The following is a 20,970-nucleotide window of genomic DNA, read 5'->3' as shown; positions in this document are numbered from 1 at the left end:
TAAGATGGATGCAACATGGAAATAGAAAGAGAACACCATGTATAGATACTTCCTGTCCTTGTTTAATCAGGCATGCACACTAGTGGATACTGACGCTGCTCGTATACCTCTGTTACATATTTCCTGTACAAGTGCGCGTCATTAGACAAGGACGGAACATCCTCTCTCTACTTCTCTATCGCGTTTTTAGTTCGCTCACGCGCTCTGTACTTATATCTATTACATTTCCGCCATAAGCAGCGGCCGTGCAGTGACTTACAAAAGTTCCGAACGGTTCCATCCTGGGCGGACGGTTAATTGCGTTCGGTACTTCGAGACAGGAAGGTGAGTACAGAATCGCTCCTCTTAGTACTCTTATTAGAAGTGTTATCATCGAATATAAGTTTTTTCAATAAATTCTTATCGTTTTACAATCTTTCTAGAATACAATGACGTCAGCAATCGATCATTTTCGCGAATTTATTGTAAATTAATTGGGGGAATATCTGGAGTTCTTTATCGGTTTCGACTGTAAAATCAGCAACTATTCGAATTTTTCATTCATAATTGTGACGTTTTCGACTCTTCCGTTGCCAAGACCCTCTTGAGAGATTTTTGGCACGTTCCATCACCCTTGTTAAACGAGTGCACATTGGTGGATATATTGATTTCAAAAACCAATACGTGAACGAGGTTTATTATCTCACTAGGACAAAGAAATCCGTTTTATTCGCGAATTTTCCGTGTTTCTTCTTAATTTTCGTGAGTGTCTGGCGCGGAGCATTATTTGAATGAACTTTTCATCGTTCAGATTATATTTCGTTTAAAAAGATTGAAATTGATGTCGAGAGGAAATGAAACAAGGTGCTCGGGCATTCCATCGTTTCCCGGGGAAAGAGAAATATGAAAAAAACGGTCGTTCTTCCTTCTGCCATTTTCGTCCATTACCAAAATGGTATGACCCAAATGTCCCGGGCCGTGAATCAATCAAGCGAATTTTGAATAATTTTTGAATAATATCCAGTTAATAATTTGTGAAACAAATTAATTTCATTTTATCGTTGGAAACAAATTAGTTGGATTTTTCTTTCTTTAGCAGTTTTCGCCGGAGTTGACCTGACGTGCTACTTCAGTTTCCATCATCGCTTCTCGAAACTTCCAACGTCCTTGGTGTTGGAGTCTCCTTGCCCAGGTGAGTACATAGCTTCTAGATACTCGTCGCTGTTCATCCTTACGAGCCTCTCGAGCTTTAGTTGTCAATTGTTATCGTTAAAGGAAGAGAAGCTCGCGACAGATGTTATCGAACAAATCGTTTGTTCTCGAAAAGTTCGAACTTGTTCGTTGCGTTTGAATATATATGGACGGATGCCATTTTTCATGACATCTTCATGATTTGTCATGTCGTGAGTATAGCTTTGTGATTTATGTGAAATTTGACCACTATACCGTGATAGAAAAATATTTCCAATGAATTATAAATATTTTACATTGTGAATTATAAACATTTGTTAGAAATTATATCGTACTTGAGGTGAAAATGAACCATATATCTGCTTATGGAATACGAGGTAGTAAATCATTCGAAACATAATAACGATTAATTAAGTACATATACAATAACGTTTACGAATGAATATTGCGAATTATTGTATGGCTTTAATGCGGTATTTAATGTTTTGATTGCGGTCTTTGAAATGGTATCATAGGTGCTGATATAATATCGCGCGAAAAAGGAAAGACCAGTGGTTAATATTGCATGTGCACCAGTGCGTTGCGCTCGTCGGGGGTGGTTTTGACGCCGGTGCCGAGGAGAGGCGCAGAACGTGTTCGATCGACCCGCGAACGTAGCCCGTGCTCATACTGCGACAGAGTTCGTTTCAGTTAGGCTCAGTCGCTGTTTGTCCGTCGACAGCGTATAATCGCGTCGGCCTACGATTCCTTTTTTCTTCTTGTTTCTTGCGAACTCTCTCGCAACAGCCGTTCTATACGTACGCCGCCAGTATATTGCGTGATCATCGTTCCCGTTGCTTTCCTTACCCTCTCACGTCCTTCGAAGAAGACCTCCCTTTGGTTTTTCCTTGTTTGGAGGGAATTCATCGCTCGGACACATGGACTGCGAAGCACGAGGGTTGATCGAGGCATCAGCGTGATGTACTTTTCAGGTTTCATATTTTCTCTATGATACTTTCTAAGGAGAATTTGGAAGATATACATTTTTAGGAAATAAAGGTTTTTATGGAGTCATCGATAGGTTAGAATTTAATTAACTCTCTTACAACAGGTATTCCAATTTTTTAATATATAAATTTAGCTTCCTCTATGGTGTTAGAGAACATAATGCGGGCATTTTATGATATAACGAATATATTCGTATATATTTTAGTTTATTCATTCGTCAAATTTCCCTAGTAGGCCGGCCTGCAGTTCACATGCAGCACTTAGTAAAAATTTGTTTTGTTAGAGGTTGGCCATTCTTCTTGCTATAAAAATATCGTGAAGTCATATCATATGATAAAGCACCTTCTGAAAGCTAGATGCTCGATAACGAGCCTAATGATTCTCGGTAGTTTGTAATGTCAAGCTTTGAATTGGCGAGATCGCTCTGCTGTCAAACCGCCGTCCAGCGGCGACCACATTCTTTAACCACGTTCAAGGGGTATATCACGCTACAGAAACCATCAAAGGGTTTGCAAGTTAGTTGCCTTTTAGAAGTGGGGCAATTGGTTGTTACATGTAATCCGTAGTTGCTGGCTGTTCTCCTTAGTCGCCATACATCATAGAGACGACAGTTATAGTCGCCAGTTGTCCTTGCTAATGGTTGCTTGTTGTCGCTAGTTAGTTCTCGTTATCGTTATGTATTCCATCAATCACGCGAAATTTAACGTATGGAAATTTATTCTTCTTTATTCTTTCTGTAGGGAGATTTTTTAAGACGAGGAAAATATAGAATATTTTAAGACGACTGTTTTATGATACAACAAAGTGGAAAGACGATTTAATTTTATAAAGTTTAAGGTAATTTTTTAAAAAACTTCGAATTTAAAAGATTCAAATAGATATCTTAAACGTAATTAAACCCTCCGTATCGTAAGAAATTAAATGAAACTGCGCAACAAAGTTAATACATTTAATGTATTATTTTAAACATTTATTTAAAAACATTTATTTAAAATTTAGCATTTGTCAGTTCGTTACATCTGCGGTAAAAGTTGTAACTACGAAGAAGCTTAACATATAGTGCGTCTCAAGACGACAGTAAAAAGTATTAAGAGATTTTTCGAGATTTTTTCTTTTAAGTTTCCAAGTACTTTTTCTATTTAACTTCTTTTTTTTTGCATTTTCTAACAATATTCGATAAATAGAGACGAAATATGACAGTTCTTAGTTCGGGGATTTATTGGTTCGAAAGTTACTTCAAAAGTGTTTCTGGAGTTCGTGCGGTTAATACTTTTAAACTACTGAGTACGACTTATTCCGTATGGCTGGACAAATCTTTGTTGATACTGTAAGCGTAACTGGTCCGGATATTGTCTTGTGGAGATAGAAAAATACACGAAGTATTGATTGAACTACATATTTTTTTAATTCTTTTTTAATTATTTTAGTTCTTCATATATTGATAATAAAACGATATTCCGCTACTTTGAGCACAATATAGTAATGTTTAAATAAATAATAAAATTTACGCATTTCGTCTTCATGCGTCGATAAGAAAATGCAAAAAAAGTTAAAGAAAGATGATGCGCAGACGCGAAGTTTAGTCAGCAATAATATTTAAAACCTCTAAAATATATTGTACACATTTATTTGCAAATAAGCTCAATGAAATTGAACTGTAACTGTGTTTCCAATAATGTCTTCGATGTATTGCTCGCCATTATGTCGGATTAACAGCTCTAAGTGATCGACCTTAATCACTAAATGGCGGCCGTGATTCAGTGGTATAGCTTTACATATGACGGACATCGCAGGCGCTTGTAAGACGTCCATTGTGAAACGTTTCCAATAGCACCGTTTATGTGATGGTGAAATCTGAATATATATATCGCTGAAATATATATCGCTTATCACTTGAGTCTGACACGATCGTTTTTAAATAGAATCACAATTTTTTATTCTTTACAAAATCAGTCTTTAAAGATTATGTGCAAATAAAATAGATAAATAGATAAATGGTTGTACAAACTTATAAAACAGATATTACAAGTATATCTAAATAAATGATATATTTATAAATTGTAATATTTGATCTAAAGTTTAAATAAATAAAAGAGATACTCGTGACTTACAATAAACGTATTTTTTTTTTCAATTTTTAAACAAAGCAAAAGTGGATAACAATTTTTCAAAGTGTAAAAATCAACACAATGGTTGGTTTCTTTAATTAATCAATAACGTTTAAAGTTAATTAATGTCCAGAGTGGTTTGTACATTTTGTATTTCGCCGTATTTCAACGTTCGATGTGTAAATAGAACTTGATGCCTGAAATATCGAAAAAATAATTAAATCCGATCGTTCCGTCGAATTTGCAAATTGTATACTCGTGTAAAATCGAGTGCGCTTGTGTATGCTGATACGAAAAGTGGTAGTATATTTTTCCTTTTTCGATTATCGTTATCACTTTTTGTGTGGAAAAATTAATTCCGTGAAATGGAAGTGCAATCAATACGGCTTATCACGAAATAATAGCACAACGACGGTACATATTGGTATTGACGTCAGCTTCGCAAAATTTCTCGAGTATCGCGGTCGACTATTTGGGTTAAGAATTCAGTTTCAAGGTTCTACAAGCACGAGTATCTTATGGATATGAAATTTTCAGTGTACATTTTAATAACCATATTCCATATTGCATGCTGCGGTCCAAGAAAAATCCGCAGTTAATATTCTGCTAATCCCTGCTGCTTTTAAAGACCATAAGTAGTCGTCCGTAAGGTTTAAAAGATTTCGAGTAGATTTGTATTACGTATTTTATCTTCTAATTTTTAAAGAGAGGGTCGTGTTTAATTAATTGAAAATGACGAAACTGTAATGGGACATTATTATCAAATATTAAACGTGGTTCCATTGGGTACTTTTATGGTCTTTGCGAGATATATATGCATTATACGTTGCTATTAGCAACGCGTAGCGATGAACGATGGAGAGCAGTACCTTCGTTATCTCGTCTCGGTTGTGTACATATCAGTAATGCACAGTACTCGTACTAAATATCTTACAAATTCCATACAGATTTTCAGATTAGTTTCGAATAATACCAACACGACCATGATAGTCACAGTACAGTATTAAATGGTGCCACTATGCATAATACACTCCTAAAATGTTTCTACAAATATATTTGTCCGAATATTTTTGTCAGCTACTATATCCTAACCACGATTTATTAAACAATATATAGATTTAAAAAAGAATATATAACGACATTACTTGTTTAGGCTAGATTGGTTTAACTTGTATAGTTTTAGTAACTGTGTAAGATCAAACAAGAACTTATCGTTAGTTTGGCGAGATTTGATTACACGAAGCAACATAATTGCTTTGAAACTCAGGACAGAAAACAATGTCAACCGGTAGACGCGTTTGTCTGGTGAACGTGTAACGCGTGAATAATAGATAGCGACAATCACGCGAACGCTAGTTACAGTTGACTTGGCTTACATTGTAGCATTCAAACTAGAGTATACGAGCCGTAAGCACTATTGAAAGTTCAAAGGTCGACTAGTGAGCTTCATCCTATCTCATTTTTTAATCAGGCGATGGATCGATTTGAAATCGTATTGATTTCGAGGATTATTATAGTTCTGTGGAAATTTTAAAGCGTGGTTTGTCTAATCTTGTCTCGTTAGCTACAGACTCTTTGGCGAGCAGCCTGAAACTTGATCCAGTTTCGAGAAAATGAAAAATTCGTTTCTTCTCTTTGCTTCCCTGTTCCTTCTTTCCTCCTTTTTCCCTTTTTACATCGCGTTAAGATCCGTTAAATAATATTGACTGCCGTGGACGCTGGCTGAGAAGTGCACTTTATAACTAGCTTTAAAATCACTGACGTCGATGAGGACAAAGGTAAGTTAGAGGGTCATTTATCTGAGCTGGTGTTATTCGACCTGAACTCTGCAGCTTTTCAGAGTTTCTTTCGTTTTTCTTTTAAGAGCAGAGATGTTAATTGGTCTCTTGTTACGTGTAAGAAGTATGTACTAAAGCTTATTTATCACCAATTGGTTGCTCAAAGTCGAGATATACATACCTATATTATATTAATACGTTACAGAAGATTACGCGTTAGTTAGCTTATGAGAATTTATAGTGTGTCACAGATCACAAAAGCAGAATGACTACTTTTTCATAAACGATATATGTATATGAATTGAAAGTTTAACTATTACGTCACATAATAGTATCACTTCTCTCGATAAACGTCGTCGAGTGCATATTGTTAAAGAATATTAGCCATTTGAATTCAATAGTTTCGAAGATACTAATGCTTCTGTGAAGTTTTTGCAGGCTGTTAATTTTTTATTGAGATACTACAAATTTTAAATAACTTCGATTAGAAATAAAAATCACATTACATTAACGCGTAGAATGTAACGTAACGTAGATAATGTAAATATAAATTATATTACAAGGAAACAATACGGGTAGGTAATGTGAAACATTCTGGTTAAAATTGCATCCTTTGAAGGCTAGGACACACAGTACTTACGAAGTAGATTAAGTACCAAATGGGGTACTTAAGAAAATTCATGTTGTCATTGTTTAATAAACATCTTCAGCTAATAGCTTTCTGCAAAAGCTGGTTTAAGTTATGCTAGCTTATTCCTTATTAATTGCAATTATATTGTTCGTATCTCCTAGAGGATTAACAATCCATTTTTATAATGGATAATAAAAGTAAATTCCTATTAGGTTGTGCCAAGTTTCTTTCGTTTTATAAAGAAATGACAGTTATGTTATTCTATATTATTTTATATTAAATTGGAAAAAGGTGGATCACACGTAATTCAATAAAATAATATAAAACGAAAAATGTTGTACATCTATTACTTTCTTATAAAACGAAAGAAACTTTTGGAACAACCTAATATTTCTCTACTACGACGCTTCTACAGTGCTAAAATATTTGATAAAAATGTTAAGAAATTCTAATATTGATTTAAGCGTATCGATTTATCTGCTCTTCATATTTGATCAAACAGAAATTGTTAATTATGATTTCCACTTAAAAGCGGATTGCATATTATGAGGATAAATTATCAAATTCATCTCTAATATACACATTAGAGAATCATTCATAGCCGCAATCCTGTTTACCGCTAACATTGCTGGTACTCAATAATTCATTAGGTGACTGCTTTAGCCGCACAGAATACACCTGTAAATAATTAATCGCCATTAATATTCCATCGACTTTTGAAAATCCCTCATGTGATCTATTTCATGCGATGAGAATATGTATAAATTGAGATTGCGATCGACCATCCTCAGTCGGATAAATCGAGTGATTCAAATTATAACACAAAAAAAAGTTAAAACTAGTTACATTATCTTTTTCAATTTTTATGTATTATTTGGCGGAAGAAACTTTGGTAATTGGTAAGTAAAGTTCACCTCCTTAATGTTAATGATTTTAATATGTTATTAAGCTCAAAGTTCTAAGGAATTTTCTATATATATATACATATACATAACTGTGTGCGTATATATATAATATACGTATAACAGCCAAAGTTCAGCTCTCAAGTGTACGCAAAACTTTTATGTTCATTTTACGCTATACCAGTATGTTTCATGAATTTGTTTGCTAACAGTATCGAAACAAATAACAAGCAGAGGACGAGCTATTCATGAATTGTTTTGCCAGCGTGTACGCTGCCAATATTTTCTATTTGAGAAAACATACTTGTTGCTATTGCAACTACAAATATTTTTACAGTCGACGCTTTTGCCGTGAATCATTGGCTAACATGTAAAATCGAGAAAAAACATGGTTTATTGTGATGGAAATGTGGAAAACCGCAAAACCGATATAGAAGGGAAAATAAAGGAAAGGAAGGTAGGGATAAGTAGAAGCTTGGGGCCAAGTTTAATTCACTGAAACCGAGCTGCTTGTATTATCACAAAACAAAATTGCCAGTACGTCATTTCCGTACTCTCGTCCTCGCGAAAATGGTTTTGCTCGTTAAGAAAAAACGAAGAGACAGGGAAGAGAGGAAAAAGCAAACGGAGAGCGCTTTAAAAAGCTGGCGAACCGTGTGTTACCACAACGAGACACGCGGTGCTATTTGTCGCTTTAAATTGTGTCGCAACTCGTTTTTGAGATCTTTGCCAGGGACGCGTTAAAACACGCTGCAAATATATTTCTGGCTTTTCTGGGGTTTAACTGAAATATGACAAATAACGTTGTAAAACATATGTACTTATGACTTACAGAGTAATTGAGTGTACAAAATATAATAGCCAGCGATTTAGGGCTTTAAAAGATCAAAAGAAAAGAAAAGAAAAGAAAAGAAGAAAGATAATATGTTGCGGCAGTTTAAGTCGATCTAAGAAAATAGATAACGGGAGGGGGGGAGGGCAAAGCTAGTTAATCTGGAAAGAATCCAAGCGTCAATTTCAAGCATTTACAGAGAATCAAGCGGGCTGATTAAGGTCGTGAGTTGAGCAATTATCCCGCGTTAGGTTCAATCAGGTTAGTCCCACGCGAAATTGATCCAACCATGCGAAAACGAGTGTATTCTGATTTCTGTTGCAGATACTTCTGGCTATTGCTGGTCACTGCTAAATTTCTTTTCTGATCCGCATCTGATCGCATCTGATCTGATTACAACTAAGAAGATGTATTGTTGGAGATTTTTTTTGAAAGTAATCATAATTGCGGTCTCCGTACCGCCTGTCCCTCTTTACGCTTTTTCGTTAAAGAATGGTAAGTTGATACTGATTAATTATGCGATCGAAATCCTATATAATGGCTACAAAAAATATTTGCATCATTATTCTCGTTTCCTAATGAATCGCTGTTTTAATCAAGTTTTATATTGCATCAAATTTCTGTAGTTACACGAAAGTACTAAATTATAGAAAACTTGATATGCACGGATTTAATTAATTGATAAAGTAGTCAATATATAGGCATTATTATTTATTATATTATATATTATAGGCATTATATATTAGTAATGTATATATACACTTTTGAATTTTAGCCTTCTATTATTCTTATATCCTTTAAACGTCATTTCAAGCTACAAGCGACTTTAACTCAAATAGCTCGATTTCAAGTTCTAACGTATACTGTAAAGCACACTTGCGAAGTGAAACAGTAAACACGATATGAAAACTCTCTCCCCAGTAAGAAATCGAATATCCAATTTCAATCGTGCTTCATCGATGAAGCATCAATGCTACGTAGAAGCATCGTGGCAGCCGCAATGCGGATCCGTTGAACAAAAATTTCCTGGCACGATCGTTTTCGTAACGCTATTAGCCGTTTCAGTATCAGGGATGTTTTAAAAATCCGTATCGGATTGTACCATGAAGCGCAATAGCGCTTCGTTTATTTATTTACGAGAAGTGCCGATCAACTCGATTGCACTGCTCTTTTTTTTTTGTCGAAACATACCGTTCAACGCGTTCACGCTTCACTTCATCAGCTATATCAGAAACGTTACACTAAAGAGTCAAAAGGTTGCCAAATATTCGTGCTTTACCTTTTGTTTGTGTGACGTTCTGTAATTGGTTTTTCAATTCAAGAGGTAATTTATACATTAGTTTTTTCTTTATTTGGTTTACGATTATTTGAAAGAAAAGTAATTACGAGAGGAAACTCTGATAGACTAGCGACAAGCTACGTTCGGAACCGAGCGCGTTGTGAATTGACAATCGTAACCAAACATCGCGACACAGTTCACCACACTACGCGTACAGCATGATCACGCTGAGTGGCGTTGAAACGGTTAACGTAACTGCGCGTACGACCGTCGAATGGCAAAGATATTCAAGCTGAGAATCGTTTTCAGATGCTACAAACAGCAGCTGTGTTGACTTTCATGGAGAAACCATTCGACATGCTCTTACGCTTGAGGACGGACTTTCGGTTTGCAGTTACTGCATCTGCTATAATTCGAGGCCGGCCTGGTGCACGTCGATCGTATGCCACCCGCCCGAAGTGAGTATATGCTCATTACTTAAACACTTAACACAACCAGAGAGAAACTAAAGCACACCGTTAACGCTTGCACGCTGGTCGTTAAAGCACATGCTACGCGAATAGGGTACACAGCGATTCATCTAACTTGCCTTGAATTACTTTTACAAAGAGAAACATGGACAGGAATAATTTTTTGTTACGAGTCGTTTAATTTATTCGTTCGTTAGAACGATTGGTCTGACAAATTCAAAGTCTTGTTCCGTATAAATATTTTTAAACAAGCACGTCATAAGCTTTGTATATTTTTTTTATCGCAACGAAACTGTTCAGAGAAATGTTGAAATTATTAATTACAAAAGAAGACATTTACGTTGTAAAAATGTTAGCGAAAACATTTGTGAAAAAGTTACTTTGTTATAAATTCTACAAAAAGAAATATTGAAAATCACGCCCCATTTATTCAGTTGCACGTATGAAAAGTATTTTGCATTCGCGCAAAAAAATCCCTTAAGGATACATATTTTATAATAATTGGAGTGTCAAAGTTATTACGCGGATTGGCGTACCTTAACCACGTGCCTTTTAATGAAACTAGGTTATTCATTTGTTATTCGTTCCTAACTTTCAACTTTATGATTTTTGCGGAATAAAATTTTATATTCCGGTTCAGTTTATAAATGATTCATTTAGAATTTAATAAAATTAGAGTTACAGCAGTGCAATTTAATAAAGAACAAATAATCATTTGTACTTTATTAAAATGTTCTTTTAGCGTCTCGTTTTAATATTTCTCTAATAATATTTTGTTAACCGTTATATTTAAATGAAGGTTTTCAAAGCAGAGACGTACTTTAACGTAGGAAATGGACGTACATTTATAATGAGAATTCAGAAGCAAAAATATTTCATACAAAAATAAATATTCCCCATGTGTAAATAGCTACGTTATGACTTTTATATGTATCTAACGTTTTTCCATGCAAGGTAACGTATATTTGCTTCTTCGCTTCTTCGCTTCTGAGTAGTAAAACCTGGCATTCATGCGGCTGATAGGTAGTTACGCGCTGACAACGAAAAACATAAAATGAATAAAAAGCATGAGCCATCCTATAAAAAAAATAAAGCTGCTTTTATCTTTCATTACATATTCGTCAGAATATTGTTAATAAATATTTAAGTTTAGATTTCATAAATTATGAATTTAAATAATGATTTAAATAGATGCATAGGATTGGACATTTATTTATATATGTATCTGTGAACGCTTTTTGACATAAAATTTTTATAACGACTAAAATGACATATTCCGATATTAAATTAATTTGATGAGAATAAAAACTGAATTTTTTAAACGAGATTTTGTATGAAGTTACATTTATTGGGAGAAATTCATTCTTTTATAATATGATAAAACGAGACTCATAGTCTGTATAAATCATTTCATGGAATATTATGTGTATGTACATGTGTTCTACGCTTTTATTATAAAAATGCTAAATGAACATAACGATCAAATGCATCGACAAATGCATTGAACATATCGATTGTTATTTTGAAAAATTGATTATCTTTTATTTGTTTCGAACTACAAATTGATTGAGACATTCGTGTTTGCTAAATTGCGAATTTAACGCAATGAAGTCGTCTGAATCCCTTGCTAGCATGTAAATATAGCGTCGAATTAACAGGTCAATTACTTGAGGTTGGAACTGAAAGAAAGAGAAAGATGGAGGAGGTCTTGCCTTTGAATGCTGGACACTTCTAAAGCCCACAGTTCGCTGAAATTGCCAGAGAATTCAATTAAATGGCAAATTAAACCATTGAACTGAATCTGTTTCCAATCGTGAGCTTGGAGGTTCTACCCTTTGAATTTTTAAACCAGTCACCCTTCTTTTGTACGTATGGTAACGAATATAATTCATAAACTAATGAAGTGTGTAATTCAATTGAAAGCTCTTTTCACTGAATTCAGTTTAGACTAAGAAAAATGATATAATAACGAAATTATCAATTTACAATTTATAGAGCGTATACTTTATTCGAAAGTGAAGTTTATTACTGCAAATATTAGTTGGCTATTTATAGCCTGTTTGAAAAGGTGATTTAATTTCGATTGATTTTCGATAAGTTTTTGTTGGTTTACTCAGGTTAATTAATCTCTAATAAAATAGAAATACCAATCCGGTAGTATAATTGCTTTCTTGCTTATTACTTTTTTACTAATTAGCGATGCACGATTCCAGACCAGTAAATATTTTTCCATCGGGAGAAGTCAGGTCGAGAGATGCAAGATTTATACGCTCGTTCTGTCAGTTATCCCAGTGTCTGTTACGCGATAGAAAATGAACGAACTGAATAATAAATACATTATCGGCATGAAGATTGCTTGATGTAGGCCACCGCTTTTTTTCTATCCTTCCGATACCATTTTTCTTTTTTCTTTCTTTTTTTTTTTTGCGAAACACTTTGCTAGTCGTGAGAAGCAGCAATTCCCTTCTGCGAATCAATTACGGTTCACGAGAAATTGTATTATAGCCTGGAACGTATTCAAATTATCTTCAATTATTCTCGGCTGTTTCCATTTCCATTCGTCTCTTACGTAAGTACTCGTTTGATGTACGTACATAGTGAGACAATAATCGTTAACACCTTTAATGTCTTCAGTATTATAGAATAAGACGCGAAAATACGTTGAAACCTGACTTTTAGATTCGCGAGACTCTATAAGGCTTCGAAAGTCTCTTGTTTCAGGCCGAATAAAAAATTGTAGATGAAGAATTACATTGCGAGGTCTGTTAAGGAAAATTTTAAATCGTATCGTTGTAATAGGATTATTTCAGCGAGGGAAATTACGTGTTGCGTGCGAAGCCACGAGCTTTCTTTCAGGCTAATATACATAATTGTCCTATCGAACTTTCCATCTAAACCGTTGCGCTCACACGTGGATTTTGCATTTCAATTTTCTTACTTACAGTCCAGTCCAGTGAGACCAAGTTAAATTTTTCAGCCCTCCGAGGTAGAATATGTTTTATAGAGAGACGTACAACGCCATGAAGGGGAGACAGATCAATAAATTGGGTTATCTTTAAATTACTGACAATCATTTGATCGACGCGGTTTCACCGACACCGAGTCCCCCGGCAACGTCTGTCAAAGCTTATTTACCGATACACTGAAATCAGCCACAATCATTTTACCGACGTCTTCCTTTGCTGACAGTTATTATACTCGCTGTCATATGTTATCGTTGATTATACATCTTTATTTACAAATTCGTTTCCGTGTATAACGAAACAAAGGAAGAAACGAAAATGATACGTTTCATGACGCATTGTTAAATTATTAATTAACCAGAGTTACATATCTACATGAATGCTTTGAAATGTCAGTCATAATTCATGAAAATGGATACAAGCCATTTTACTATACATAAATAGAATTATAAAGACATGTTACGTACTAATGCTTTTACGAAATATATTTCTGTATACGTTTGACGTTTCTGTATTATTCCTTATGTGCTTTCTGCTCTTGTGTTTAGCTCGTCGGAAGTAAAAATACGTTAAGCGAATCAGCTAATCTATTCGAGCGTTTCAATGGCTCAGTCTTCTCTTATGCAACTACCAAAAGAGAAGATAAGTCTTTGGTTATACAACATTTCATAACGTCCAAAGTAACGGGGCACTAATTAGTTGAAACTTTAAGACAGACCAGATATCGGTCATCGTCCGTAAATACATTTATTACGATCGTTTAAAGTTTAAAGAAACACCGTTATAAAATCGTAATACGAGACAAAGCGATTCAGAACTCGAATTCATTTGTTGGAACGACGCCATGGGCAAAAGTAGATAATGGAAAATTTAATACGATACGATTTAAAACTTTCTTCCAAAGACCATTTGATAGCGCCGACGTAATCAAGAGTGTGACGATATTGCCAGAGACGTTTCTGCAAATAGAAGACTAACTGATTTACGAATTGCCGTAACACGATTGCCGCTGGTAGTATGGTTAGTAATCGCTTTATTGAATTTTCGCTTGATGTGACATCGTCGAGAGTTTCTAGCGAAATTCTTCTCCCTGTAAAACTATGTTTCTACAGCAATGGCTGTAATTTTCGAGTTACCGTTTGCGAAGAAATCTTTTTCTTTCTTACGTGTAATAGATTATTTTTAAGTTTTAAGTTTTAAATTACATTGGTAACCTTCTATAATTTATTACTCGAAGGTGGTAATTTTTTCTTAAATAGTTTGTTTTTCCTATAATTTATTATAATATATTTTACTACAGAATCCTCAAAAACATGATGTATGTATATATATCCTGAAATATTATCAGTCTATTGTCAAGTTATAGAACATTATGGAAATTGCCAATTAAAGTCATAAAAAACAAAAAATAAGGAAGTTCGTTAAAATATGTGATTTTCCAATCAAGATATAGAATTTATTCGAGTAATATAGATTACGGTAGAGATGGTGACGGTAACAACGAGTGGACTGACTCTTCGTGCGAAAACAAATTGGAAGCGCAGAGCGATGTATTGTTTCAGCGAATATCGATTTTAAAGCACGGTTTTAAAGTACGTGTGCGTTTGACTAGGTGTGTTAATTAATATTGCTGTCTGATTTTCGATATGTAAATACAATATCTACATATCTTTAAACTTATGATAATTGAACTAACAATTTTTTTAAATTTAAATTAATATTTATCCTTTTAAATGCAACAATTTTTTTAAATAATAACTTCACGCGTAAGTCAGCTGCGCACATATTTGATCGTTCTTTAAAGCTTGAATCTCTGCGAAGAGAAAAAATCTTTCAACCAACAAGAACTGGTTCTACGTTTTCTATCCATTTCCTTCCAGATAAATCTCTCTATCTAAAATCCTTATTTCCGTATTTCCTTGAAAAGGTTAAAGTCGTTTTGTATAAAATCCAACGTAGAGAAGAAGGAAGATCCGCAAAAGATTCTTTCAGCTTTCCCTATGTTTGAGCTCGAATCAAAGCAATCCTATTCCCAATAGGGTGACTATGCGTTTAACTTCTCATAGAATCTCTCTGATTCCGTGTGATACCTTCGGTGTTTTTGAAGTATGTAATTGATGTCGTAACGTCGACGCTTTGCAGTGCGAATTCAATTTTGAGTTGCAATTTCCCTGTTTGCGTGGCAAAAGCATAAAAAAGCATAAAATCGATAGCGCACGTTTCGATAAACACGTTTTCTTTGCTGATGGCGCACTGTAAATATAAATATTTGAATAAATATCGCGAATTTCATGTTGCTAAAAGATTTATACTATTTATTCGTAAATAACTGTTGCATATGTTTAAGTTGAAACCACTGCATTAGGTCTTTTTTCTTGTTTAAAATTATTTGTATTGGTAAATTGAATGAAAGTTCTAACATGTAATTTGTTCTTCTTTTATAAATAGTTTACAGAGGATAAAGCGTGGGTAACTCACGACTGTCGCGATCATGACACTATACATACCTATGTATAGCACGTATACTAAGCTAACTAAAATAGCAAGTCAGAAAAATGGAAACTTAGGAAAATCTAAAGGAAGATAAAACGTTCGAGCCTTGCCAGGAATATAAGATGCTAAGTAATCTTCCTAAGTAATCTCCTCCAGCTTTTTCTAGTTTGATCAATAATTATTAGTACATGTTAGGAAAATAAATAGAATTTTTGTTCTCAAGCGAGGTATAATTTAAATTTTGTATGTACACAAAAATGTTAAATATCTGTAATAAACATGGTATAATCAATTTTTTTTACATAAAATTATACTGTATAGGCTATTGTTATTTAAACATTTTAAATTGGATGAAGGAAAAAAATGACGCAAATAAAACGTAGGACATTTTAATTAAAGAGACTAATATAGAGATTTATCTACTTAACTGTGATTAAATCATCTCCACTTAACGCTCTACCTCTTCTATTAATTATGCTTCGTTAAACTATGATTACAGAGGATGGGTTTTTTGATAAAATGACATTCTGACAAATATATATAGATCGATATATATAGATATAGATAGACAAATATATAGATTCTTACAACAGTAGTTATGAATGAACAGTAGTTATTGTATCAATTCCGTTCTTCAGAAGCTTCATTTGTGAAAAGACAATTCGCCAGAATATGGATTCACTGTAGTTATAGCTATAGGATTTCAATCTAGTTGACAGACTTGCTTTACGTAGAGAATATCTGTCTCTTGTTCTACCTTATCGCGATTCTCTCCTCATCTTATACGCTTTGTCGAGCAAAGTAATATTGGCATATATCTCGGCTCTGGTTACAATCATTAGTTTCCGCCTAAACGGTTAGAATCACATAGCTCGCGCTCTACTCTCGTTTATTCAACATTCAGGCCATATGGTCGCATGCGACGAGTTTTATGTTAATTCCGACCGATTACAATACCTTTCTTTCGTTTACAAGGAACGACGAGACTGGCAGTTGCGTGATTTCCAATGCAAAAGCCGCGATATCTGCACGATAACCTAACCTCAACCGATTTTGTTGTACTATTCTTATGTGGACTTCGTTTGTACCACTTTCGTAACAAAAATAGAATACGTAGAACACAGCATTCCGTTATGCGATATTGTCGATTCCTAACATCCGAAAAATCAGAGATAATTTTTTCCCTACAGTTGTACATTTGTGTGAAAAATTACGAACGTAAAGTTGTTTGGTGCATGCACAGTCCTCCCCTATCCTGCATTTGCGTGGACATGCTAGAAAGATTCACTTTTCCACGGTGAAACTGTATGTATTATAATTTCATTTTTACAAAGGTCGAACATCCTACTATGCATAAATTTAATATTAATATAAGCAGGTTTCGTGTTAAGTATTACATCTGACGTATAAGCACACGTGTGTACGAGCCTTGGTTTTAAATGTCTTATAGTAGACACCGAAAAGATTATTCAGTTGGATATCTGACTCAACATCAATATTTTACTAGGAGATAACATGTTAAGAACACGTTGGTGGATGGCATGGGAGATGATGAATGAAGACATACTTCTGTGAGATACATAAAATAGTAGTCAGAACGTATTTTGGCGCTTGGGGACAGTGATACTGTCGCTGGTGATACTGTCATACACCTCCATTTATAAACTTTCGAAAATCGATGTGACCTTCAAACTTTAGTGTATTCTGTTTCACAGCACAAAATGTTTCCGAAACGTACGTTTATTGTTACAATGAACTTGACTAATGGCTCTGAAATACTATCCTTGAAAAAACAATGGGCGAATTGGAGCAAAGAAAAGAAGGAAATAAACAAAGACCTTGTTGGTTCGTAAAAATAAAATATGCTACAGGAAAAACTTTTTCCAACGGATTGAGATGCGACAAGCTTTAAAAGCTATGACGCGAATCGAGCGTTTGTCTACAAAAGCGCATTTTCGGTGGATATATAGATATACATGTATATGTGACGAAATATACTAAAGCAATATTGACCCTTTGTCGCTGAAAGTATCAAACTACAAAACTTCCTTTCAAATTTTCAGAATAAGGAAATCAGGATCATGATAAATAATTGGAACATAATTAAAAATAATATATCTTCTCTATAAGATAATGAATACATTGGTTCATTTAATTTTTATGGATATTCAAACGCTTCTGTGAAATAAAACGTCAAGATTATAGAGTATAAAATTCATAGCTATGAAATAACTAAAACTCTGATGTATTATTAAAGATATACGTTAGGTTGTATGTAGTGATACATACAAAGATTACATGTACAAACCCATAATTAACACAATGCTACCGCAACTATTCTGCAATCTACCTTGCCCAAAACACTCTTCCAGTCACCTCCAAACTCTTCAATTCTCTCCACCTAACCACCCACAAACCATTCACAAACATGCAATTCTCGACAAAAGAAGAACTTATCGTCAGTTGTCCTTAACATCTCGTTCATTCATTTGGTCCCTATCCCCCTATTTCCTCCCACTGCGATGATCGCACTACATTTTTCCACGTCTCTATTCTATTCTCTGGATGACCTGAATTCTCGAGCAGTCGAGTGACGATTGATCTCTACAATTGATCGATTTCTGTTTATTACAGCCATGCTGGAAATTTCGCTTTGGAAAACGATGTTGTGAGTTTGAATGCTTGGACCACGTAAAAAACATTACCGGAACCGGTGAAATTTATGTCCTTGAGGATAAGATATTCTCCAGCTCCTCGACTCACGAACAAACTCTACTCTGGGCGATGAGCTCAATGGTGCTGTTGCGGCTATTCTAATTTTTCAACAAGGATCCAGATGGCGCCGTTGACGAAATTCAATCATTATAAACGTCAACGATCAACATCAGCCATCAGGCAATTTCATATTTGTGACTTATTTCTTCTGTGTTATTTCTTCTAATTTTATTGTTAGTTCTTCAATTTGTATTCCAAAAGATTGAACTCTTTTTACGTGCGTGTATGTTTTTCTTTTTTTTGTAACTCGTCGAGTTGCAATTCTAATTTTCGCACTTCCTCCTTCATGTCCTCTATGTGCTTCTCGAACTCTTGTGTCGTCCTGTCTTTGTCGGAACATTCTACTTGAAGATCAGCGAGTTGATGCTCGGGATCGTAATTCAATTTTTGGTCGTTAGCAGTAATAAGCTCACGTAACTTCACTTTTGAACTTGATCTTGTTTGGTCTTGATTGTGTTTTCGTGGTGCTTGTGGTGTTCTAAAAGTAATCGTCACGTTGCTTGCATTTTTAGTGCACATTGATACACTGCACTCTGCAGTTCTGTCTGTACATTTTCTTCTTTTCCTTTACTCCTCTTTCTCTTTCTAATGAATTCTTTTTATTCCGTAAAATAGTTTTTGTATATTCAATTTTGTTAAGTGCAATCCTTATTTCTGATAACTTACTTTTATTAGATAATTCTTGTGAAACTTCTACTACATCTTCCATATCATTTTGAGTGCGGCTCCTACCTTCAGTAAATTTAATATCTTGAACCGTATCATTAATTTCAATAGCTCTTTCGGTATCAAGTAAATCGCACTTATTATTTAATATACCTTTTGAATTGACTTCTGTCTCTGTATCTTCTTCGAGTTTTCTTCGTTCTTCTAATCCACCCTTCTCATTTTCTAGGATCTTCCTTGTTGTTACGCCGCCTAAAACATCTGCACGCCAGCCCGCGCCAGCTCGAGCCACCGGACAACAACCGGCCTGCGTAACGTCACTTCGACCCTCAATAAACCTAAGGACCCACCATAACTTTCACTTCCCTGTATTGTTTCGCCATGTGTCTTCAATGCGTCAGGTCGGGCCCATCAATGTGTCATCGGTTTTTTCAAGTGCATAGTTTCGTGGAAAAGACCTACGTGACCCTGGCTACGAGCGTCTGCAAAACACGTGTGCGGTGGGCCTAGGAAAAGGGCAATAGAATGCGACAATAGTTAGTCGAGGAGCAGAGTGCGAGTCGAGAAACAGAGTGCGAGTCGAGCGGAGACGGAGGTTGCGAGTGGCGTTGCCGAGAGAGTGTGGATTGCGCTGTTTTCTGTACGTTTGGTATGAATAGTTCAAGTTAAGCCACAATCGTCTTTTCTGTCTGATTAACATCTCTATTGTCCACGTTTTGTAAACATATTACATCACGATATTACATACATCTTCTCTCCTAAATATATTATAGTGCTAAGTCCATTAATACATTAATTTCCATTATAAGAGCCCTGCTCTAGCGTACATATCTATCACATCTTCGTGCGACAAGTTGTTGACTATTTATTTCTCTACGTCAGTGTAATCTAAGTGTTGGAAATATATAATTTATAATTCAGTGAATCACAGTGTTATACAAACTCAATCACCCCTATTATCGTCTCTCCTCGCGGTTACGTCTCCCCGCAATTGGTCGGAATTTACACTTGTATTTTCATCTTCTTTAACTTCGACTTTATCCGATCTCCTAGGTCTGCCTCTATGTTTCGCTTCATCAGTTGCTATTATTACACCCGTTACTGCATTATCATTTTCTACAGATTTATACCTATCGCTATCACTAGCTGTGTTCGTTAAAAGAACTTCCCTTCGTTGACGAACTTATCAGTTGTTTCGTTTTCACTATCTGAAATTGATTTTTGTTTAACACCTCTTTTTTCTTCTTTGGCAAATTTATTTTCTACATTTTCCGATGCCTTTTGTTTATTAATTATTTCAGACTTGTCTTCGATTAATTTCGTCTTTAAAGCGCTTCGCAAAATTTTATTTGTGTTTGATTGTCTGGTTTGATTATAAACAATTTCTTCAAATTTTGGCGAAGTAGCAGGCTTTGCAGCAACATTATAACGACTGCTCCGTTTACTACTATCTAACATAGATGGAGATGGATTCTTGTCATCTTTATTCTCTAAAGACTTCTCTTGTGTATTAGCATCTAAATTTCTCGACATAAGATCTGCTGAAGTTTTTGATTCTGTAGTGTCACACGCATTTTTCGCTGTCATCATTTGGTCTTCTTCTATAAGCAAATGTTCATTATTGTAAGCATTATCTCTTGCTTTTTGTATGGATTCTAATGATATATTTTGTTCAACGTTGTCTATTGATTTTGTATCATTTTCAGCAGTTGATTTACTAACTGCTTCTAATTCCTTCGTTTCAATTTGGTTTTCTTTATTTGTATCGCCGTCCAAAATATTTCTCATTGAAATATTATCCTTCTTGTTATGATCTTTTTCTGCTTCTCCTAAACTTTTACTTTTTTTGTCAAACCATTCTTGTAAATTTTGAGTATCTTGTGACGAAGATGGTGACAAATCATTATACAATACTG

General features: G+C 34.8%; 1 protein-coding gene across 4 annotated transcripts; it reads left to right on the top strand.

Annotated features, from left to right (window-relative positions):
• The first annotated feature begins 360 nt into the window (after positions 1 to 360).
• LOC143303897 (uncharacterized) lies at positions 361 to 19,979 on the top strand. 4 transcript variants are annotated; one of them, XM_076626054.1, is made up of 6 exons: positions 361 to 934; positions 1,079 to 1,171; positions 8,733 to 8,903; positions 9,997 to 10,145; positions 18,248 to 18,508; positions 19,284 to 19,979. In XM_076626054.1, the coding sequence occupies exons 1-5, from the start codon at positions 883 to 885 to the stop codon at positions 18,428 to 18,430; spliced, it is 648 nt and encodes a 215-aa protein (XP_076482169.1). In that variant the 5' UTR covers positions 361 to 882; the 3' UTR covers positions 18,431 to 18,508; positions 19,284 to 19,979. The 4 variants fall into 4 exon arrangements, with proteins under 4 accessions (XP_076482169.1, XP_076482168.1, XP_076482170.1 ...); XM_076626053.1 differs by having other exon boundaries at positions 1,076 to 1,171; XM_076626055.1 differs by lacking the exon at positions 18,248 to 18,508 and adding an exon at positions 11,816 to 12,022 and having other exon boundaries at positions 362 to 934; positions 1,076 to 1,171.
• The last annotated feature ends 991 nt before the right edge of the window (positions 19,980 to 20,970 follow it).

This window comes from Bombus vancouverensis, chromosome 17, assembly GCF_051014615.1.
Source record: "Bombus vancouverensis nearcticus chromosome 17, iyBomVanc1_principal, whole genome shotgun sequence".
NCBI lineage: Eukaryota > Metazoa > Arthropoda > Insecta > Hymenoptera > Apidae > Bombus > Bombus vancouverensis.
This window is presented reverse-complemented; position numbering and strand designations above follow the sequence as displayed.